The sequence below is a fragment of the Glycine max genome, chromosome 11 (genome assembly GCF_000004515.6).
Source record: "Glycine max cultivar Williams 82 chromosome 11, Glycine_max_v4.0, whole genome shotgun sequence".
In the NCBI taxonomy this organism is placed as follows: domain Eukaryota; kingdom Viridiplantae; phylum Streptophyta; class Magnoliopsida; order Fabales; family Fabaceae; genus Glycine; species Glycine max.
Genome location: NC_038247.2, coordinates 16,682,131 through 16,706,610, shown reverse-complemented (window position 1 = coordinate 16,706,610; position 24,480 = coordinate 16,682,131). Strand labels below are relative to the sequence as shown.

At 34.1% G+C, this 24,480-nt stretch overlaps 3 protein-coding genes and 1 non-coding gene across 4 annotated transcripts; 3 read left to right on the top strand and 1 right to left on the bottom strand.

Annotated features, from left to right (window-relative positions):
- The first annotated feature begins 6,647 nt into the window (after positions 1-6,647).
- LOC100782408 (zinc finger protein ZAT5) lies at positions 6,648-7,990 on the top strand. Its single transcript, XM_003538145.5, has one exon. It carries the CDS (start codon positions 6,902-6,904, stop codon positions 7,826-7,828), a length of 927 nt encoding a protein of 308 aa, XP_003538193.1. The 5' UTR covers positions 6,648-6,901; the 3' UTR covers positions 7,829-7,990.
- A 4,918-nt stretch (positions 7,991-12,908) lies between these two features.
- TRNAV-UAC (transfer RNA valine (anticodon UAC)) lies at positions 12,909-12,981 on the top strand. The gene has a single exon. It is a non-coding gene; the product is annotated as a tRNA-Val (tRNA).
- Positions 12,982-13,934: 953 nt separating this feature from the next.
- Positions 13,935-16,922, bottom strand: LOC100500279 (uncharacterized). The gene is given in 6 exon segments (NM_001248813.2): positions 13,935-14,120; positions 15,017-15,064; positions 15,146-15,243; positions 15,612-15,657; positions 16,395-16,522; positions 16,717-16,922. Coding segments are annotated over 6 exon segments (597 nt in total). The 5' UTR covers positions 16,873-16,922; the 3' UTR covers positions 13,935-13,999.
- A 1,068-nt stretch (positions 16,923-17,990) lies between these two features.
- LOC102663670 (uncharacterized) lies at positions 17,991-20,168 on the top strand. The gene is made up of 2 exons (XM_014763617.1): positions 17,991-18,230; positions 18,342-20,168. The coding sequence occupies exons 1-2, from the start codon at positions 17,991-17,993 to the stop codon at positions 20,166-20,168; spliced, it is 2,067 nt and encodes a 688-aa protein (XP_014619103.1).
- Positions 20,169-24,480: the final 4,312 nt, after the last annotated feature.

Below are 24,480 nucleotides of genomic sequence, written 5' to 3'. Positions count from 1 at the left end.
TAAAATTTACTGAAATCATTTAATATATATTTATTTAATTATCTGATGTGGAAAAACAAACTTGCAGTTATAATTATAAAAGTTACATGTTCAATTTCATCCGTGTAATGTATGGGTAAAAGTTTGCGATGGAGATGGATATGTAAAACTTCTCCTAACAAACCATGAATCTCTAATTGTATTAACGGCTAAACCTAATGAGATGTCTAGATAGAGAAAATTTTGAGATTAGCATTCTAAACTTCATTAGCCTAATGTTTGGTCTAAGATTACCGATACTTAAATATCATATTAGGTGTCTAACTAAACCGAGTCAAGTTGGATAGCACTCCTATGGCCAAAAAGTTTCGTCAGCCTAATTTGGATTGTGGTTTTTTTTATCAGCCTTTAATCTTACATTTATAACCCATTTTCTTTGTTTGATACACGATATAATCAATATATATACGTTACGTAACTACGAAAGGAATATGAGGGTAGCGTACAGATTGATGTATTCTAAAGCAAAATTGCAAAAGTGTGACAACGAGTAAATTTGACTAGTTATTTGTTGATTTGGTTTTTGCATTGAGCTCATGAATTTTTCAGTTAGTCAATTGTTAATAACTCTCCATATAGTTTCATTTAACTTCTCTGCCATATCAAACATGTTCTGAATTGGACTACACCACCCAATTCGTATAAAAGCTTATTTCCGTTCAGATCATTCCGACTCAAAATTTTAAGTGTGAACTAAAGTTAACCCGAATACAAATGCTAATTAAGATAAATGCATAAACTGTCTTCAAGAGATCTTGGGTTCCATATTAGAGGCTTCAGTCTATATATGTCTGGCTCATACAAATAACATCAACGACAGTGTATTAGATATATATAAGTATTTAACATATATCGTCATTACGGTAGAATTTCTACTAATTTGTGTGTTAAAATGTCTTTTATAAGTACACGCTTGTTTTTTTATGGTTAAGACTGATTTAAATATAAAATGACTAAAATTCAAGTTTTAAGTCCACTAATAAAAAGAATTTATTTTTATAAAATAAAAATATTACATTTATTAGGAAAAAATGTTTTATATGTTGACAAAAAAGTTTAAATATATAATTTTTATATTTAAAATAAAATATTTCTCTTAAAATTTATTTTAAGTCCCACTTCTTATTATACTACCAATCCAATTTATGACATGTCAATTATTTCAAAGTGTTATCAAACTCAAAAGATCTTAAATTTTGATTAATTTATAGATAACACGTTAAAGTCAACGCTCATCAAGAATTCAATCTTAACCAACTCAGCACCTGAACACAATATTAGTAATGCATCCGATACACATTATCTTAGTCCATCTCAAACTTATCAAAACATAATTAGAAAATACATGTTTAATATATTATACAAATCAATTGATGTATGTTTGGATTAATTACATACGGAAAAAGTTATTTCAATGATTTTTTTTTATATAAATGAGCGATGGTCCATGGAGAAAAGCATCCAAACTGTATTGACACCCTTTTGCAATCCATTAGAACCATACCAAATATCATTAAAAATGTTAAAAACGATTAAACAAGATAATCTAAAATTTGAAAGCCCTTGTCTATTTTAATAATTAATTATATGTCTAAATGATTTAAAAATGGATTGTAATAAAATCAATTTGATGTTAACTTGGATATGGTAACTAAAAAGTTATTTTAATATATTCTGTTTGCATTGTAAAAAAAACACTTTTATATGATAAATTAATAAAAAAGATATATATTTTTGTTTGAAGAGTAACGTTGAGTTTGTCAGCAATGATTTTGGGTGACGAGTGACGATGGATTTTTTTAAGATGGTTTAGTAGAGTTAATCAGCTAGTGATGAATTTTAATTTTTTTTTTTTTGTGAATAGCTAGTGATGGATTTAATTTGGGTAAAGGTGGGTCTAACGTTTAAAATTCCGGTCTTCGATAAAGGTGAGGAATGTAAATTTTTGTTAACATCATTCTTTTATTTATTTTTACTAATAAAGTTGATCTACATTAAGTAAAAAGATACACATATTAATAAAGATATATCAATATTTTTATAATTTTTTTTATTTTCACGTATTTTTCTTAAATCAAACGTACTAACATTTTATTTTATTTTAAATTTTTTTTATCTTTTATATTATCTATTTATCTCTCTTATATTTTCATTCACTCTATTTCTCTTTTCACAACTAAATAGAATGTAATGGATAGGGAGATGACAATTACTTCAAGGGTAATATGAGAATTAACATTAACTTAGAATCGCTTATCATAATACAAAAAATGCTCAACTTTTAGGTTAAAAAAATTAATTTCCCCGTGAGTTACAAAAATAATTTAAGCTTTTAATTCATTATTTTTATAGTAAATTACATGGATTCCTTTTGAGGTTTTCCATATTACATCACATCAGGTACGCCTCCATTTTTTAATCTTCTAGAAAATTCCTTAATTTTTGGACTTTTGTTATTTCATATAGAGTCTGTCTAATTTTACTCTTATTTTTAAAAACAAATACCAATAAGTAAACAGTGTTTTTAACAAATTTTTCAAGGTAAACAAAATTTTTCCAAAGGAAAAAAATGGGTTCCAACTGCATATTAAGAGCAATGTGAAATTGAGTTTTAAATTTAGAGAAATAATAGTTCATTTTTCAATATTTCATTCAAAATTTTAGTAAAAATAATTGATTACTTATTTAAAACAAACTATTGTTTAATTGGTAGACTGATAATATATGATAATTATAGGGGTGATCACAAACGAAGATCAATTCAATAGCAAGATGGATCCAAACCAATTTATATCATATTAAAAAAATCGAATTGATTTGAATCGGATTAAAAAAATGTAAATTTAATTGGTTTGACTTGATTCTCCAACTTTGATTTTAATGATCCAATATAATTCGATATAATTTACCCAATTATAAAATATCTTTATTTTTTTAATTTTTATTAGCCTTTTAGAGTTTAGGTTTTAGCTTTAGGCTTTTGACCAATCCTTTTAATTTTTTTTATCTTTCAAGAGAGTTCAGAGTCACACACTCAATTCAGACTTCATAGTTAATTTCTTAACTTATTTTATTTTTTTCTTCAATTATATTAATTTTTTTATAATTTTTTATTTGAATAATAAATCTGATCACCCGATTCAAACAAATCCAATCATAGTCGGATTGATTGATCCAAACAAAAAAGAAATCAATATAAACCAAATCAATTAATATTAACCGGTTCTGAAAAATAAAAAAAAATGTCACAAATTCAATCCAAACTACCCTTATATACCTACCCTACCCCTGATATATGGTGCCGTAAGAGTTGGGTCAACGATGCATGAACGAGAAAATGGACTACTTTAGATCTAAGCCAAAAATAGTGAAAAGAAAAAAAAATCAATAACCTACCAAATTGAAGAAGGGTTGGAGTTACAATATACGGTGGTCATAGTGCAAAGAGCAAAATGTGTATTGGAATTTTTTTTCAATTGGAATAATGACACTCACGAGTTATGTTTGGTTTATAATTAAAAATGTTATGATACATATTTTAATATAAAATTAACAGATAAAAATAAAATAAATACAAAAATAAAAGTCTTGATCCGATAATAACATTACTTTTATTTGAAACATAAATATGTAACTACAAGTCAAATATGTTCTCTGTAGATAAGTAAAAGTCTTGATTCGTGTATGTTGTTTCAGTTTGTATTAGTGCCACGTTTTGTATTAGCACCACGTATAGATAAGTAGATAACAATATATATATTGACTTATATATACACGAAATTGAACAGATACCATATTCAAAATGAAATGAAATGATTTGCATTGCAATTTAGTTTACAGTAAAGAAGAAATTCACTGTTAGTGATTTAGATTATATATTGTTCAACTGTTCTTTTGATTGGTATTATAGATTAATGGGTAATATATGCCTCACCTACTAGTGGACGATAGATTAAGTCAATGATTTGATCTAATCAGTAATTAACATTTTATTAATCAATTCTTTAGGACCACAACATGAGTATGGAATGCTTCAATTTCTCTCTCTCTCTCTCTCTGAGTGTCTAACCCCCGTTGCTTCCTAATGGCACTGCAGTTTGCTTTTCCTCGATCCCCTTGGTCTTCTTTAGTGCTCATCTTTCATTTAATTAATATATCCAATTATATAACTAAAACTAGTGTTAGTTTCTATTACAGGCCTACGGTGGCATCACCATTTGGCATGTTTTGGTCCATTTTACTCATTAATATAGCTAGTTAATTATGATTTGCATTGGGTGCTTTTGTATTCTTGCATTATGATGACAGTTTCAAATGCATTTGGGTGCGTATTTTGAAATGCATTTGTTTATTAATAAATGTCATATATTAATAGTATGGTGTCAAATTGAGAGTCTAGTGCACTACCTTTGTAAAAAAATATATTATTAATTAATTAGAAATTACTCTATATCTCTGCATATAACTTTTAAAATGAAGTTATTTTGACATCTACAACGTGATGAGAGTGAAAAAAAATACTTCACAATGTACCATCATCGTTTTAATTATTTTTAAAAAATTATACTACTATTAGAGGCAAATTTAACATTTATACTATTGTCAGTAAATAAATTGTACAATTTTTAAAAAAAATTGTAGTGCGCTGAAAATGAAACTAAAAAGGGGCTTCTTTATAAGCTAATGAAGCCGATGATGATTAGTTTTCAATTAAAACTCTTGGAAGCATGAAATTATTAACAAATTTAATAATAATTTATTATTGTGACAGGTGAGCTGCAAGCACAATGTAGCTTTAAGCGGAAGATGAAGTTTAACCGAAAGGAATAAATATAAGGAATCGTACTCTTTAGTAGGAACCGTCCTAAAGTTCTTACGTCGTATACTTGTATGCTACATGTGCCTTCCTTAGTCCATATATATTCATTAACCGAATCCTATGGGCAAGCCACTTATTATGTCCCTTTCTTTTCTTGTTTGGATTGCTCACTTACTGCCCAATATTATATGTACACACACATTCCTATTCCCACAAATAATAATAGTAACTAACCAACAACAATGGTTTCATACAACTATAATAATAATAATTTATATCTCTTAATTAAATGATTTAAAATTTTGAATCATAATCTTATGCATAAAATAAATTATGTCAAGAAAAAATTTGCACAATATATAGACTTATGATTTCTAACAAATTTAATTTAGAAAAATTATTTCATACCCATATATATCATGTTCAAAAAAAAAAAATTTGTTTTAGACAATTATACTGTTAACCAATTACACCGGTATTCATAAAATAAAAAACCAATAACACTGGTACATTTCTTCACATTGCAATTTTTGCCGATGAAAAATTGTTAGAATTTTTAATTATAGATATTATTAAAATGATTATTATTTTTTTGAAATCATATACAATTCTTATTAAATTAATAGTATAACAACTTTTATTTTAAGTTGTAGTTAAAGGTTACTTAAAATTCTATAATATAATTTTAAAAGTAATAATGTATTTCTAAAAACTTACTATATATGTATGTTGTCTCAAAAAGAAAAGAAAAGAAAAAAAAATTACTACGTTAATCTTATATTTCTTTAAGTATGTATATGTATATATATGTTTTTAACTTTTCCTCATCGGGACCTAAGCATATACCTTAGTTAGTTGCCTTACACCTAAAGATTGCCGTAATTGAAACGTTTTTTTTTTTTTTTTCTTTTTCATTCTCATTAATGAAACTAAAAGGGACAGTTTTTCAGTTCAATGTTATACTCTTATTCATTTTAAAATACACTAAACGTGAAATAAAATTCATTTGTCACATTCTTTTCCATTGTGACATGCTTACCAAACACTACCTTAGTTTCTCTTCTTTGCGATCAAGGGGGGTTTTGCTTGAAAGCCACCCGAATCTCTAATCATCACACTTGGATTAGTACTTTTCTTCAAACAGGCTAGGGATGTGATTACTTATGAAAGTTGACATGCTTTTAACGTGCAATCTCACTTTGCTTGAATGTGTTGGTGTAAATAGTTACCCCCCCTCTCCCTTAATTAGGTTGGCCTAAAGGTGTGAACAAAAGAGAGCGTTGAAACCGACTCTGGACGTTAACGCCAACCTTCCTTTCTTTTTCTAACTCCTCCATATACTTTATCAGTTACCTAGTAGATCAATCCCCATCTCTAATTCCAACCTAATTTTCCTTTAATTTGCACTAACATATACATGATTTAATACTTGTAAGCGCAACTTTAAGTTACCCAATGTATTAACTACACTCCTACTAATTAAACTCAAACAAATTAATTGCGAAATAAAAACGATGTTAATTATGGAAGAAGTAGAACAACATCCAATCCAAGCATTGGCATGGGATAATAAAATATTCGTTCATATAAGTAACATACCCTGAGCAACAATATTATTATTACTATATTTATAGAATAAAAAATAAAAATAAAAAAGTAGTGTAGGAGTAGTAGTAGAAGTAAAACAGAAAGAGAGCAAAAAGTGTGGTCATGATGGAAGCGTAGAGAGAAGTGCTTAATGAGGCGCGTGAGAAAGCGAAAGAAGTTAGTTTTCTTGTTAGTAACACTTCGAAGGTTGGAAACGCAAGGAAGATTTTGGGTGGCAGAACCACTTGGGCGTAGCTGTTATAAGACGGCTTCAAAGTCCTTTGTTACCATTCACTACCAAATTACACACACACACACACACATATATATAAAACTAGTTCAATTCACTCCATCATAGTCACATATATGAGCATCTCTATTTCTCTGTTACCTTAACTAGCATTGTTTCGCATATAAAATCGTTTCGTGCTCAACCTTTAATTGTTTGTGTGAGATATGGAGATGGAAGGGTTGGATTCTAATAATTCTACCCACAACGGCATAGCCAAGGGCAAACGCACCAAGAGGATGAGGCTTTTGTCCCCTTGCGGTGTTGTTGCTACCACTGTCACCTCGAGCACTTCGAGTGCCTCCTCCACCACAACCTACGAGAGCGAAGAGGAAGACATGGCGAATTGTTTGATTCTCTTGGCCCAAGGAGGGGAATCTCATCATCATCCTCCTCGTCACGACAAGCAACAAGTTGAAGATCATGGTCTTGAGAATTGTGATGGTGTCATCAAGACAGAAGAAAAGGGTAACAACAACAGCGACAACGTTAACGCTACCCCCACCGCAACAACAACAACCGCTGCTACTACCAAAGTTGGTTTCTATATTTATGAGTGCAAAACGTGTAACCGAACCTTCCCTTCGTTTCAAGCGCTGGGTGGACACAGGGCGAGTCACAAAAAGCCAAAACTCGCGGCTGAAGAGAAAAAACAACCATTGCCACCACCAGCGCAGCCGTCACCACCGTCTCAATTGCAACACATGATTGTTACCAACTATGATCGGTTTGAGGAGGGTAACGTTAAAAGTGGTCCTCCAATTTCCCTTCAATTGGGTAATAATGGAAACAACAAGGGTAAGATTCACGAGTGTTCCATTTGTGGTTCTGAATTCACATCAGGACAAGCATTGGGTGGACACATGAGGAGGCATAGGGCATCCACAAACACCAATACTACTGTTGTTGATACAACAAGGTGTAACACTGTTTCCACCACTATCATCACCACGGCTCCACCAAGGAATATTTTGCAATTGGATCTTAACCTCCCAGCACCCGAAGACGATATCCGGGAGGCTAAGTTCCAATTTGCAACAACAACAACTCAGGTGCTGGTTGGTACTCCGGCTTTGGTGGATTGTCATTATTAGGCCAGGGTGGGGAATTGGAATTAATTTCAAAGAATTATTATTATTTTGATATCTCTCCATGTGAATTATTAGCGTTATTTTTAATTTACAATTATTAGTAATTATCGATTCTTTGGATTATTGACTATTCCTTTGGGCTATTAATAATTGCCATTTTAGTGATATGTGTGATCGATCTACTTGTTCCAGTTGGAATACTTTGAGTAAGTAAGTGGCTAGTGTTCATGGTTGCCTTTCATTCACGAAAAGTGAGTGATAGTTCATATATAGGGCATCTTTTCTTTTTCTTTTTCTTTTTTTATTCATTTTTTTTTTTGGGTGCACATTGTGGAGTTCTAGTTTTTTTGTTCTAAGAGGAGAGAGCCGAGAGTGATGTGCTGAGAGAGAGTGCAGTGGCAATATATATGGCATGGCTAGCTAGGGTTTGGGTAAAATTGGCAGCACCACGACCACATGCAACCAGAAGTCGTGGATTAGGTTCCCTTTGTGTGCTTTGGATTTTATTATAATAAAGCTAAAAAGATCTCTTTCTCACTCACACTCCTTTCATTAATGACGAGAATAAAGGATTTGCCAAAAGTGGCTTCGATAAATATGCCACTGCCATATGCATACCCATCACCATGTATCATTCAATTTATAAGACTGCCTCTGTCTCTTAATTACTATTATTTTTTTAAAAAAGAAATACATTAATGAATAAGCCAAGTATATCTTACTATATATGTTTCCTACTCCACACCACCTTGTCACTGGCTGTAGCTTTAAACTAATCAGTTTCACCTAATTAACAAACTAACTTGTTCTTACTTTTCACGTCACTAAACTCAATATATTGATATATGAACTTAATCAAATTTAATTTAATTAGTATTGCAGCTTTTTATTTTATTTGTGTATGCGTATATAATAATGATTAATCAATAATTAGCTTTGGGATTATCTGATGGGATCGAGCTAGTTCCAGCCAATACAAAGTTGATGCTCCCAAGAAAGATACTACAGTATTAACTTTCAAGCCACAAGCGTATTTGATTTGGACTTATACGAATGGTCCACTGTTTAGAGTTGGACCCATCACCCACTCATTTAGTACTGTTTATCTACTCTTTTTGTAGCTATAAACTTCAGTTTCTCTCTTCCACTAACAGGATAAGTGACAACAATTTCAGTTTCTCTCTTCCACGGAAAATAATAATGAGAAATGAAATACATAAATACTACTACTATTAATTTGTACAATATATATATTTAAGACATTGGTTAAAGAATGAATAATATATAAAACGTTTTATTAAAAATTTATATATGAAAAAATTGTATTGATAATATTTTTAATTCCTTAATAAGCACTGGTTGGAAAGATCGAGGGGGCATGTATGTTATCATATACTATTAATGAGTGAGAGATAAAACTTAAATTAAGCATATATATATATATATATATATATATATAGAGAGAGAGAGAGAGAGAGAGAGAGAGAGAGAGAGAGAGAGAGATGGAACCACTTATCTAAAGTTAGTTATGTGCACGTTTTTGTGAATGCTGGTAAGCGAAGCATGTGGACACGTACATTGCGTGAGGTGTCCGAATGCATAAGAAATATGAGAGAAGATATCACTCATTGACATTAGCACATGTAGTTGGGGAGGTTCCCTTCATTCATGTCCAGTAACCTCCCATTTTATATTTATATTTATATTCTCCTTTATATAAATTGTACCTTATTTATCATATTATTCTCAAATAATATCTCACAAAGCATTACTTTGCTTGCTTTCTAAAAGGTCAGTTTTAATTTCTGGTCACGCAACTTATAATTAATAGTAATCTTCATTTCAACAATTCATGTTATCTTAGCAGTAATAGCATGAACCTTATCTTAATTAATAGGAGACCCACAGTTTTTTTCCTTTTTTTCTCAATGAAGAAAACTGCGATTTTTCTTCTGTATACTAGATAATTTCCTAAGCAAGAAGAGATCATGGGGTTGTGTACTAACTAAGATTTTCCCTTGGCTACTTAGCTTACTCCAAATGGGCAAACTCAATTACCAGGCACGGCGAGACAAGGCCGTGGTATCTGCTGAGATGTCAATGTCCTTTTTGATGAAAAAGAATGAGGATATATTGTTAGTCTTATTTAATTTTGTAATTTATCCATCAGAGGTAGAGAGAGTGTGTAATGCTACTTACTCCTTTTTTAATAGATACCATGTATTTTTCTTTTAGAGAATCTCATTAAATGAATTAGATAAGATTATTATGAGTAATAAAATTTTATTTTCGAGTATAACACATTTGTGTATTTAAGATAAAAATAAAAAATATGTTGGAATTTCATATGGGTTAATAATTGTTGAAGAACAATAATGTATTTGTTTGTATTCATGATGGATAACTATAAAGATCTTATAACAATTCTCTGTGAATTTTTAAGGCTTTTAATAAATTATTTTAGATTATAAACCTGTGAATTTCTAACTTTTGCATAAAGAATAAATAATAAAAATTAAAAAATAAAGAGAAATTTCAACAAAACACACTAATTAAAATTAAATAATTTTTTATTGTGGAATTTGATGTACAATGCATTAAGAATATTTAAGAATCCTTTAATCTAAATGACTTGGCCTGCATGCTTTCCAAACTATACACGTGCAGCTGGATGGCTGTGATGGAAATTAACTGAACTGGACTCAATTATGCATTGTGTTATTTATGTGTAGTTGATATCACTTTTCTCTTGGACAAGAAGTGTATTGCGGTAGCATTGGTTCATGGTTTTGGTGATGGAGACAAATGCATGAGCTGGTTTACTATGTGGCCTTGTTGTCCCCACTTGTAACCCCATAACCAGAAAAGTAGGCATTTGGCCGGCCTTAAATTCTATGTGTCGTTGCTAGCGTTAAATAAGTTTCCACTCGACCAATCAATATACTGCTTCAATTCACTTGCTTAATCAAATCCCCTACTATTGGTGTTCAGTCTTGACCATCAATAAGGTTTTATAGTTTCCAATTACCACAACCAAAACCATTCATTAAGATGCCAATCGGTGTTTGGTATGCCATGACGGAACAATAAATGTGATGAATCTAAAATCTGCCTTCCTTTTCATTAATTTAGTGGTATTTCTTTGTGGAATATGTGATACTAAAGATGCACTTCCTTGGTTTGGGGTTTGTTTAGCTTTTATAAGGTAGTTACCAGAAGTGAGAATGACTATTGAGTAGATTTTGACATTGCGTCCTGACAAAATTATGGATATACCAACAACATAAGGCGGTTTTCTTAGTGGTGGTAAAAATCTTAGCACTCAAAGAAAATATGTCAAGTGCCAATTAAATAAAGACTAATGACAGACATAAAAAATTGCTAGGAAGTGTTAAATGTATGGATCTTAAATATACTTGTTGCTATTCTTGAACGATATAGTAAGTTATTCGATTTGAAAATTAATGTCTAAATTCAACACAACAACCTTTATCAAATATTTAGGACAAAGCATGTTAAGTTTGTATGAAAAGAAACTTTAAGTATGACTCGTTATAAACTAGAATGAGAATTAATTCCTTAAACTAGTCCAAAGGATCGGAATATATAAAAATATCTCATGATTTTACAAGGATCCAAAGATCCTGTGTATGATTGTTAAAAAAATCAATACTACAAATTCAGGTAATTAATTTCAAGGTTGAAAATTTGACCAGCTCTATGAGTGTATTTTGAATTGAATAAAAGTTAAGAACAACTACACTCAAAGAAGGCTTTTATGAGAAGAAAATATATATAAAAAAATCTTATAAAATTTTCAACTCTTGTATAAAAGGAGGTTTTCTAGGGTAAATAGGTTTTTCTTACATAAAAGGATTTTCAAGTAAAAGAAATTTCTTTTTGTTGCCACGGGAAAGTAAGTCACATAAGCTCTGAAATTAAAGACGACAAGTTCATCTAAAGGGTGTTAAAAAATGTGTTAGTATTCTTCAAATAAAGACGACAAGTTCTTCTAAAGACAAAATGACTTTAATTAGGGAAATTAATTTTATTGACTTAACTTCTGTTATATGTTTTAACAGATATTGCTTTTAATTCTTTTTTTCTAGATATCTTTTTCGCCACGGAAAGTAAATTTCTTGTAGGGGGCAGCACCTCACTAAATCACACCTATGGCTTGAGGTAGTAACACATCTAGGACCCTAAGTTGGGGTTAATTTATTTTTTTTAAAATAATTATTATCATAAAAGGAGAAAAAAAATTAGGAATAAAAGGTTCACATATACAAAATTAAGGAAGATAAAATATACCCTTTTAAGACATTTATATGCAATTTTTAAAAATTCCCTCAAATAAGTGTGGATTCACTACTTGAGGGGATTTTAAAAAATTACATATCTTAAAAGTGTATATTTTATCCTTCTTAATTTTGTATATATGAATCTTTTATCCCTAATTTTTCTCTCCTTTTATGATAATAATTATTTTTTTAAAATAAATTAACCCCGACTTAGGGTCCTTGTTACTACCTCAAGCCATAGGTGTGATTTGGTGAGGTGCTGCCCCCTACAAGAAATTTACTTTCCGTGGCAAAAAAGGTATCAAGAAAAAAAGTTAAAAGCAATATCTGTTAAAACATAAAATAGAAGTCAATAAAATTAATTTCTATAATTAAAGTCATTTTGTCTTTTTTTGAAGAATACTAACACCTTTTATAACAAACTTTTTAACATATTTTCTACTATTTATAAGAATTTATTGAAAATTATAAAATTATGGGTGGAGCTTATTGTTGCGTAAGAATGAGACCTACTACAATTTTTATTTTCAGTAAATTTTAGTTAACAATGAAAAAAGTGTATTAAAAAAAAGTGTTTTACTAACATTTTTTCCTTATTTTTAACTTTTCAATTCTTGAGGATGAAACAAGAATATTTTCTACTTGTAAAAATATTATATTCTTGGTGCCAGTAATGCAAGTTAATAAAAAATTAATTTAAGTTCATAAAAAATAATTAAAAAAATGCATGAATCAGGTGATTGTTTAGGTATATATAAATATTATAGAACTTGCTTTTAACTGTTGCTGTGGTGTAGTGGTTATCACGTCAGTCTTACACACTGAAGGTCCCCAGTTCGATCCTGGGCAGCAACATAATTTTTGGTCTTTTTTCTTTTCATTTCTTTACATATATTTGGTAAATGCTTTTTGCCTAGTTTTATTTTGTTGTCATTCCTATACACATATTTTCAATTCTATATTGAGACTGTTCTCCAACTAAAATAGGAAGTTACCTCAGTAATCAACGTTCTTATTATTTTTTTTTATTCAAATGAACTGGTTACTTAATAAAATGACCAACTAATGTTGTCCATGCACCTTGCTCCAAATCACCAGGAGTGAGAAGAAAAACGATGCAATTTCGAAGAGTCGACAATTTTACAGGTTGATAATAACAGCATAGACAATTGATGCGTCAATGCATAGTTAAAAATCATTCATTCACTCAACGTCAATCTTCAGCAACTTTGTTGATCTCCAACAACGGGCAAAAATGTTTCAGTCTAACAAAGGCCTTCAAAGAAACTAAAAGGCCTTCACAATTTTATGTAAACTTAATCAGACTAAAACTTCGTACACCCCAAATTATTTCTGTTTACACCCCCTTTCATTACAAAAAGGGTAACCCAAAATGTATTTTGTCATTCCGGATTATTACCCTTTCAGTAATGAAAGGTGTTGACAGAAATATTTTGGGACCAAAAAGAAAACCCCATTTAATCATTGTATCATGATGCAGAAAAACTATAGGTTCATTCTATATTGTGTATTAATTAATGCTCACTAGGCCAATGAAGGACCAAAGAAAAAAAATCTTTTACCACCAACAAAGTAGTACATTACATTACAAACATTGTCCTGAAAATTGAATAGACATATTCAAGAATTGGGTATGAACAAAAAAAAATGTTCAAATAAGCAGCAGTTCCCATTAGGAATCCTTCCTCATCTGAGCCTGGGGCATGATTACAAGACTACAGAGTACAGACAGACTGCTTGAAGCTTGAAGTCTGAAGATTTATCATCATAAGATGTTATGCACCTTGTATCAATGCAAGTTGCTAGCTCCAAATTGTCCATTTAGTACAGGAACTTTAGAGCATAACAATGCTCAGTTAGCAAAAACATTCACCCTCACTCTAGCCGTAACTTCCGGGTGAAGCTTTAACTCTGCAATATATTCTCCTGTTTCCCTGATCTCTGGAAGATCAACAATTCTCTTGTCCACCTCCCTAGAAATGAATCACAGAAAATGGACAATATATCATACAGCAATCAATTAATCAGACTTCAAAACACAGATATGAAATAAATATGGGAAAAACAATTCATTTCCCCCATTTTGGTTTGTGGAATGTACTTATAACTTATAAGGGCCCCAACAGGTTCGAAGAACTAGGATGATCATTACACATGTGAACATCAAACCACGTATAAGTTCATGATAAATCAGATGTGCTCAACAGCTCAAGTGATATCACCTAAAAGGCAATCAAGTAGCTTACAAATTGAAGAGTGCAGCCAGTTTGGAAATTTTCTAAAAAGCTTTCCAAATTTCTAAAATTTCAGAAAATTGTATAGATTGAAAGGCATCCATAGAATTATGCAAGGATCACTTACATGATGAAGTTCAATTATGTTGTATTTTGTGCTAGCAATTTTAAAGGGAAAAGAAAAAGTAGCATCATAGACAGTACTGAGATGCATCTTCGATATTGACATAGGATACCGATGTATATACTATGCTCCGAAATAATAGGAATTTCTCTAAATTAAGCATCTGATATTGGATGAGTGTATTAATATTTTGGCAACTTGGTTCATATTCCATAAATAAATCATATCAAATACTCAATCCAAGACAATATCTCAATATTAACCTTCAAAAATCTAAAAAAGCTCTAGAATAGAATAAAAAATAATCATCTGCATTAAGCATACTGCGCATAGCCAGTTGAACTTGAAATGATAAACACCTAACTGAAATTTGTCACAAACTTTAGAAACTCAATGTATTTTAGCCACATTAGAGAAAAGGCATAAATTGTAATTGTACAGGATAGTACTCAATCAAAGAAAATCATAATGCCGACAAAATAAAAGATTTCTGACATAGAAAAGATTGTACCTTTGAAGTTGTGCCTTGATTATGTCAACAAGATCTTGAGCAGTGACACTAAAAAGCAAGCAAACATTAGACAAAAAATCCATACAAGGACATAAATTGACTTTTAATAATTGTGCAGAACAGTCTTACCTTCCAAAAATTTGTTTTCCTTTACCACCTTTACGCTTCACCTTGAAAGCCCCAACAGTTTCAAAAATTAGAGCAAGTTGCTGTGCCTCTTCTTTTACCTACAGAAATGTAAACCTAGTTACCATGATATGACTACAAAAATAGTGTAGAAGGAAAAATACTTTAATAGATTCAGAAGATAGTATGAAAGTAGACGTAAATTTGCCTAGATGGCAGATAACCCAACATGAAAAAGAAAGCAATTTACAGAATAAAAATTACTGTGGGGATAACCATTGAAAGGAATTTACATTCTGCAATCTTGAACCAGTTGTTACAAGCTTACAGAACTTGATGCAAGGTTTACACATGGAGCTTAACAGCATACTATTCATTCCTAATCCTATTCACTGATGACAACCTTGGCTGCACATTACCAGAAGACAAATGTTACCCAAGTAGGGATTGGGGGGAAAGGAAAAATTACCCGTTTTTTCTCAGCCTCAATTCTTTCTTCTTCTATCTTCATTTCCCTGGAGAGAGAGAAGGTTAAAATGAAGAGTTGAAAAGACAATGCAAGGGAAACTCAATTCAAAACTGTGGCATGTTTTATTTTAACAGTTTTATGTGTCACTCACAGCACATAGAATTAGCTAGTCCTAAAGAGTCTGAAATAAAGAACATGCAGGAATTACAAAATCATAGATTTGCCACACTCACAAATGTGGCACTTAAAGTATTATTTTTTCATCAAAAACGCAAGAAAGCAATTTCATGTGAAAGAGAACAACAAAATTTTCCTTTTGGTAATCCATGAGCATTTGTTATTGAACTAATACAGCAGGAACCAACAACCACATTCAACAGAAAACACGGAAACCCTGTCCAACCCAAAAAAACATCAAAGCCCCATGGATGAAATAAAAATAGCTTCCTAACTATTCTTAATTAATAATAACTCAAAGCCATCTTTCTGTTCATCTCCAATCAAATTCAGAAGGTCTTAAAAATCATGCATATATTCAAACGAGCTCTTCATAGAGACAAAGTTTACTTTCCAGTTTCCATGTCACTACAATGACATATAAGCCCTCACTAGTAAATAATCCAAGCAACCTACTGTTATGTTTCAAAACCACTATTTCTACAACTAACAGGGTCATGCAAATGCAAATTCCGAGCACTAGTCCAAAATATTGAAATGTAAAAAAATATTTATATACAAAATTAATGTGTTATATAAGACCTAGATGGTTTAATTATACATTACTTGAGAAGCTGTGGAGTAACAAGTTGTGCTTTTCCCATAGGAAGCAGGTAATTTCTGAAAAAGCCAGCCTTCACATCAAGAAGTTGCCCTTGCTTTCCTACATAAGCCACATCTTCCTTCAAAATAATCTGATTTCACAAATAGTTAAACAAAGTGAATATATATACATGCTGCAAAATACAAATACATTTCACCAGAGAAAAAAACTGAGTGTACCCACTTGCTGCGCAGCTACAAAAATTCAAAATTGACATCCAAGTAATGATGAAAAGCACGAAAAATGTTCGATTTATGGCGTTAGAGCATAAAATGTTGATGCTACCTTTCGAAGTTTCTTTGCCTTCTTTTGAGCGAAGACCGAAAAGCGTACATTTTTGTTGGGGAATTGAGTAGTGGGAGGAGCCTTCGAGTTTCCGGTGAAACTGTGCTGTAACAGTGAAGAAGAGGTGGAGGAGAGAGAAGATAATGCTGATGCCATTGATGGTTTTGCGAACAAGCACAACTTCTGTGTTTCTTATCTCTTTTCCCGAGTTACAAACACACGTCGTAAAATATAAAATGAGAAAACTTTTTTAGATTTTAGAATTATTATTAATTAAATAAATTAATAGTGTAAAAGGTAAATTTATTATTTTACATTTAAAGAATTTAATTATTACTTAACGCAAATAGTTCTTAACTAAATTTTGTCAAACTTCGGAGTAGTGAAACCATTGTTTATTTTATAATAATTATTTTAAAGGTAACTTTCATTTAGTTGACATTATATAATTGAGTTTACTTTTTATAAACTGTACTATAGAAGTTTTATACCGTCCAGGCGTCCACTAATAACAAACTATTGGTTACTATTATATGTCAATAAATTTATTATATTATATATAACTTATGATTATCGATGCATATATTATTTATTTTTTTTAAAAATAAAAAGATATAAAATTAAGTTCTTATTTAAACTTCTAACTATGCCTTTTTTAGATGGTAGGCATATGGCAAGTGATAGAGCTCAGAGTACCACGCCCAGGAGAAGACTCAGCAACCTGTGTATCTCAACGATTACGTCCGCATATGAAGCATGTGGATGTGCATTTTCGTAATTGTATTAACATTAATGGGGCACGCATTCTGTTAGGATATGTCAGTATATGTCGCGTGATATTTCGTGCTTGTAATAGTATAGCAGAAGGTTCTAGTACTGAATGAACCTATATATACCTCAAAATAGCACTGAATAAAGGAGAATATCCATCTTCAGTTTATATTCCTTCTTCTTCTTCGTATTTTCTCAGGAGATTTCCCCCTTGGTCTCGAATTCAAGGGGCAAGCGCTATCAACTTGGTCTGACCTGCCGGCGCCGCCATGACTGAGCACAACACTCGTTCGAAGACCACTGACCGTTTGGAAGACGCGGTCCTCTGCCTCACCCAGACTCACCACGACATGTCCCTCCGTTTGGACGCCATCCAGGAGCAACTCCAACTCCTGCAAATCCAACACCAGCCCTAACCACCACCCCTACAACCTCTGCCTCCTCCACCTTCGTCGCGCCACCAAATCAAGCTCGATGTACCCCGTTTCGACGGGACCGACGCCATGGGATGGATCTTTAGGATCTCCCACTTCTTTGAGTATCATCATACTCCGGATGAGGAGCGCGTTACAATCGCCTCGTTCTATATGGACGGACCAGCACTCAGCTGGTATCAATGGATGTATCGAAATGACTTCATCACGTCATGGGCCGCCCTTCTGCAAGCACTCGAGACTCGCTTCGTGCCAACGTATTACGATGATCCCAAAGGTACCTTGTTTAAGCTCACTCATACCGGCACCGTTAATGAATATTTACATGAGTTTGAACGCTTGGCTAATCGGATTATCGGGTTTCCCTCGTCTTGTTTACTTAGTTGTTTCATCTCCGGCCTGGCGCCGAAATTACACTAGGAGGTTCAGGCATTCCAGCCAATTTCTCTTCCTCAGGCCATTTCCCTCGCCAAGTTGCAGGAAGACAAACTTGATGACAGGCGACATTCTTTCCGCCCTTGTCACCCACCTCCACAATCCACCACCCTCTCCCCTCTACCATCCAACCCAACCCTTACCTTCCCCAACCCCTCACCACCTCCGTTGCCCTCACCTTTGCCGAAACCCACCCCTTCCATCCGCAACCACTTATGCCGCCTCACCCCGGAGGAGATGACTCGCAAACGTGAGCTCGTTCTGTGCAACAATTGCGATGAGAAATGGGCCCCCTCACATAAATGCAAGGCACGTTTCTTCCTACTCATCTCAGAGGAAGACGACCCCGACCCAAACACCCAACCTGCCAACCCCGCTCTCACCCAACCTTCCCCACCTGACCCCACCCTTGCTCAAATTAGTTTCAATGCCCTCTCCGGTACCTCCACCCCGGATGCTCTCCGTCTCTTTGGCTCCATCCACAACTCACGCGTTACCGTGCTCATTAACGGAGGAAGTACGCATAATTTCATTCAGTTGCGGGTGGCTAAATACCTTCAACTCCCCACCATCCTGACCAACCCATTGCAAGTCACCATCGGCAACGGCACCTCTCTCCCATGCGACCAACTCTGTTCTCACACCCTTATATCTCTCCAGGGTCATGAGTTCCACGTTGATCTCCATGTCCTGCCTATTAGTGATGCAGACATTGTCCTAGGGATCCAATGGCTCAAACACCTAGGACCCACCATCACGGACTACGCCGCCCTCACCATGCAATTCCAATACCAGGGTCACCCCGTTCTCCTTCGTGCTGATGCCCCGACGATACCATCTGACGTGTCCTCGCTCCAACTCCGCCACATGATGCCAACACATTATGCATCTGCCTTTTTCCACATCTCCATCACCACTATTTCTTCTCCACACCCTTCACCAACCTCACCTCAATACCCCGCCCTCACATATCTTCTCCAACAATATATCCACTTGTTCCAACAACCCACATCGCTTCCCCCACCTCGGCCAATCACCCACCATATCCATCTTCTGCCAAACACCTCACCCGTTAACGTACGCCCTTACCGCTACCCCCATTTTCAAAAGGCAGAAATCGAGAAGCAGGTGCATGAGATGCTCTCTTTGGGTCTTATACAGCTGAGCAACAACCTTTTCTCCTCCCCAGTCTTCTTGGTCAAGAAGAAGGATGGGAGTTGGCATTTTTGTGTCGATTATCGCGCGCTCAACGCCATGACGGTGAAAGACAGGTTTCCAATGCCCACCATTGATGAGTTACTCGACGAACTTGGTTTCGCTTCTTGGTTTTCTAAGCTGGACCTCCGACAGGGCTTCCATCAAATCTCCATGGCTGCAGCTAACGTCGCCAAAACCGCCTTTCGCACCCACCAAGGTCACTATGAATACAAGGTGATGTTGTTTGGCTTATGTAACGCTCCATCCACCTTTCAGGCGACCATGAATGAGCTCTTGAAACCTTTCCTTCATCGCTTTGTAACCATCTTCTTTGACGACATTCTGGTGTACAACGCTTCCTTGGAAGACTATGTCTCCCACCTCTGCCAGGTATTCGACTGTTTATCTCATGCTCAGTTCTTCCTCAAGGAATCTAAGTGCGTCTTCGCCCAACAACAACTGGCCTTTCTCGGTCATATCATCTCGGCCCGCGGTGTCGCCCCTGATCCTTCAAAGATTGATGTTATGGTTCAATGGTCCGTCCCCACGAACACCCACTCCTTGCGTGGATTCCTCGGTTTGACTGGTTTCTACTACAAGTTCATCAAAGGTTAAGCCTCCCTTGCTGCACCACTAACTGCTTTGCTTCAAAAGGATAATTTCCTTTGGACGGAGGAATCCCAGATAGCTTTCGAGTCCCTCAAAAGCGCAATGACCCAAGCTCCTGTTCTCTCTCTTCCAGACTTCTCCATTCCATTCATTCTGGAAACGGATGCCTCCGGCTCCGCCATCGGCGCCGTCTTGCAACAACGAGGTCATCCATTGGCCTTCTTCAGTAAGGCACTATGCCTACGCATGCAGCGAGCCTCTACATACGTCCGCAAATTACATGCAATCACGACCGCGGTCCACAAGTGGCGCCAGTACCTCCATGGCCATTCCTTTACGATCCTTACTGATCATCGAAGCTGGAAGGATCTCATGACCCCGGAACAGCAGACTTATCTCGCCAAGCTATTAGGTTATAATTATAATATCCAGTACAAGTCAGGCAAATCCAACGTTGTTGTAGATGCGCTATCTAAGGTGCCTCAGCCCGAAGCGAGCCAGTACTGGTTTTTATCCATGCCCCACTTCATCTTCCTCGACACGCTACAAAAACACTTCACCACCAGTGCTGCATTTCAAGCCAAGCTTCACTAAGTTACGCTTGATCCAGGTTCATACCCTGAGTTTGCACTTCACGACGACTTGTTATTCTTCAACAATAGGATTTGGATGGAACTAGATAATCCCTTCGTGGATACGTTGCTCGAAGAATTCCATTCTACACCTATCGGCGGCCACCTCGGGTTTGCCAAGACCCTACATCGCGTGCAAGCCAGCTTCCATTGGGCCACCTTGAGCCGTGACGTTAAACGTTTCATCCGCCAATGCCCTACGTGCCAACAAGTCAAATATGAGACTAAATGACCTGCAGGTTTACTCCAGCCTCTGCCCATCCCTAGCTCTCCCTGGCAAGACCTCTCATTAGATTTTATCACTGGCTTGCCTCCTTCTCGGGGATACACGACCATCCTCGTCGTGGTTGATCGTTTTACCAAAGGTGCCCATTTCGAGGCTCTTCCCGACCGCTATACCACCCACAATGTGGCATTCCTTTTCCTCGATGTCGTCGCCAAGCACCACGGCTTCCCTTGCAGTCTCATTTCAGACCGTGACCCCATCTTTGTAGGCCACTTCTGGTGCGATCTATTCCATCTCAGCGGCACCAAACTGCGTATGAGCACTTTGTACCATCCCCAAACGGATGGGCAGACCGAGGTGTTGAATAGAACCTTGGAGCAGTACTTGCGGTGCTTTGTGCATGACACCCCTTCTCAGTGGTCACAGTTCCTCTCCCTCACTGAATGGTGCTACAACACCGTTGTTCATTCCGCTACCAGTGTCACCCCGTACGAAGCCACATATGGCAAACCACCACCTTTACTGGTTTCTTACATCAAGGACTCATCTTCTGTGGAAGCCGTCGACACCCTGCTATCCTCATGACAGGACCTTTGGACCATTCTCACTACTCGTCTACAGAAATCCCAACAAACCATGAAAGACCAGGCTGATCGCAAGCGCCGTGACGTTTCCTACTCAGTCGGCGATTGGGTGTACGTCAAATTACAACCTTTCCGCCAGCTTTCTCTCGCCCGCACGACATTTAGCAAGCTTTCTAAACGTTAATATGGTCCCTTTCGCATCACTGAAGCAATTGGTGCAGTCGCCTATCGCCTGGCTCTTCCGGCACACTCCAAAATCCACAATGTCTTTCACTGTTCTCTGCTTAAACCTCATCACGGTCCTGTTCACGCAAACATTGCACCTCTACCACCACAAGCTACTGACAACCACCCACTCGTTGAACCGTTGAGCGTTCTTGATACCAAATGGGATACTACCACGTCACCACCATCCTTGTTGGCTTTGGTGCAGTGGAACAGTCTCACGTCGGAGGAGACATCATGGGAACGCTGGGAAGACTTATGTTCCACCTACCACCTTGACGACAAGGTGGTTTTGCCAGTGGAGGGTATTGATAGAGCTCAGAGTACCAGACCCAGGAGAGAGACTCAACAACCCGTGTATCTCAACGATTACGTTCGCATATGAAGCACGTGCATGTGCATTTTCGTAATTTTATTAGCATTAATGGGGCACGCATTCTGTTAGGATATGTCAGTATATGTCACATGATATTTCGTGTTTGTAATAGTATAGCAGAAGGTTCTAGTACTGAATGAACCTATATATACCTCAAAATAGCACTGAATAAAGGAGAATATCCATCTTCAGTTTATATTCCTTCTTCTTCTTCTTCGTATTTTCTGAGGAGATTTCTCCCTTGGTCTCAAATTCAAGGGGCAAGTGCTGTCAGCAAGTAAATCTAAACAGGTATTTGAGTGGCCTTGACTTGATTTAATACAAAAAATATTTTTTATCCTACAAGCTCAGTAATATTTATTTTATGATTTTAAAGTATAAAAAATATATAAATAAATTAATAATTAAATTTAAAATACTTTTTTAAAAAAGTAAAAAAATATGGACTATTAGATTAATATATTGATCCAAAATAAGAGAAGGTCATCAAATCCAAAGTCATTGAATTTGTTACCCATATATACATGTCCTATTCTATGCCCTTGTCTTTTCCGGCAACGTTTGGTAGTAGGAAATTTTTATTTATTTTTTTAATTCTAAATTGGGAAACTAAGTTTTCCGGCGTATGTATTTATTAAGAAAAAGATTATCATGAAACTATGGGTTGAATCAATTTTAATTCACTTTCTCATGAGAGGATTGGGAATCTAGCTTTTTCAAATAATAGAAAATTTTAATTATCTAAAATAATTATATTATTCTTTTTTACAATTACATAATCAGTGTTGGTTTTAATTTCTAATAAGCGGAAGCTCTTCTTTTTAATTAAATTTTAGCAATCGCAAAATATTATTAAATATATCATTTTATTTAAATCTTATAATTAAATTAGCTAAATCTAATATTTGTAATATAATTTGAATTAAAAATATTTGATAAAGGACATTTTTAAAAAAAACTTATATACTCAAAAAAGTTATATTGTAATCAAACATAAAAATCTTTATTTCCCCTTAACATATTAGTACTAACAAAATATATTTTTATGATTTCTAAAATTCATAATTTTCTAGAATGAAAATATTATTCCTCTACCAACGTTTTCTAAAAATAAAGTAATTAGAGTTATAATTTTTTATATTTTATAGTTATTGAAATATAAATTAATTTAATAGTTAAATAATTAAATAACAAACTTAAAATTATACATTTTACTAAAATTGCATAAACAAATTAAAATGATTATAAAAAGACGGAATGTATTCTTGCAGGTTTTCCAAAACTGATATAACCCAATGGGAAAGTGGTCGAATTTAAATTTTTTAAAACCATCTCTTTTAACCTCAAACTTAAACATGTCCGGCTATTTGAAGTGACAAGAGTAGAATGAGTCCTTAACCCGTCCCATTATTATGTTTATTATCCTATGCGAAACACAATCTTTTTTAGTCAATTAATAAAAATACTCTAAACAATGAAACTCTTCATTTCAATACATAGAAAAGTGTTGACGATATTCTTTCAGGACACTTTTTTGGATTTTTTTTTTGTGATTGATTAAAATTTATTATAATTTTTAATAAATTCAAGAGAGAAACATTAATTAAGAAATAAAATCTATTAAAATTGATAATTTTTAATAAATTTTAACCCATTATAATGAGAATATAAAAAAATATAAAAAAAAGTGTTGTCACTTAACGCATATCCATATATAGCTCCAACTTAAAACCATGTGGCTTCGAGTTCAAATGGTACGTCAGATTAGAAAATTTTCAAAACTTCAAGACATTTAAATAGAGTAGACATTTGATGTATTCAACAATTTTAAAGGATCATTGTCTTATATAAAAGAAAAAAAAATTGAAGATGATCAATTCTCAAGTATCTAGATAAAAGCAAAAGCAGATAAGACAATTATTTATAAGATGATCAATTCACTTTTTGTTTCATACTCAACTAACTTAATTATATTTATTTTTAAAATACTTATTTAAACATACGCCACTTTTATAATATTCACTTTCTTCAATTTCATCATCTCTTTGGAGCAAACTCAAGTCCCCCACCCCATCTGCATTTGCCACTAGCACAACACCTGCAAATGTATTCAACTAGAAATTCATCACTGAACATCGTTATCAACTAGCCTCCAAATATAGGATATTCGTTATGCTTACAGCTCATAGTCTATATATGAGGAAGTTTGTAGACTACTTGTAGTTGTAATAAATAAAGAAGTTTTTATGAGTTAACTAATTTACACATCAAAATT

Bases quoted from the DNA above. Each gene is read 5' to 3' on its own strand.
- LOC100782408 (XM_003538145.5), top strand. From the start codon at position 6,902: ATGGAGATGGAAGGGTTGGATTCTAATAATTCTACCCACAACGGCATA.
- LOC102663670 (XM_014763617.1), top strand. From the start codon at position 17,991: ATGGGATGGATCTTTAGGATCTCCCACTTCTTTGAGTATCATCATACT. The intron at 18,231-18,341 runs GTTAATGAATAT...AAATTACACTAG, and splicing joins AGCTCACTCATACCGGCACC to GAGGTTCAGGCATTCCAGCC.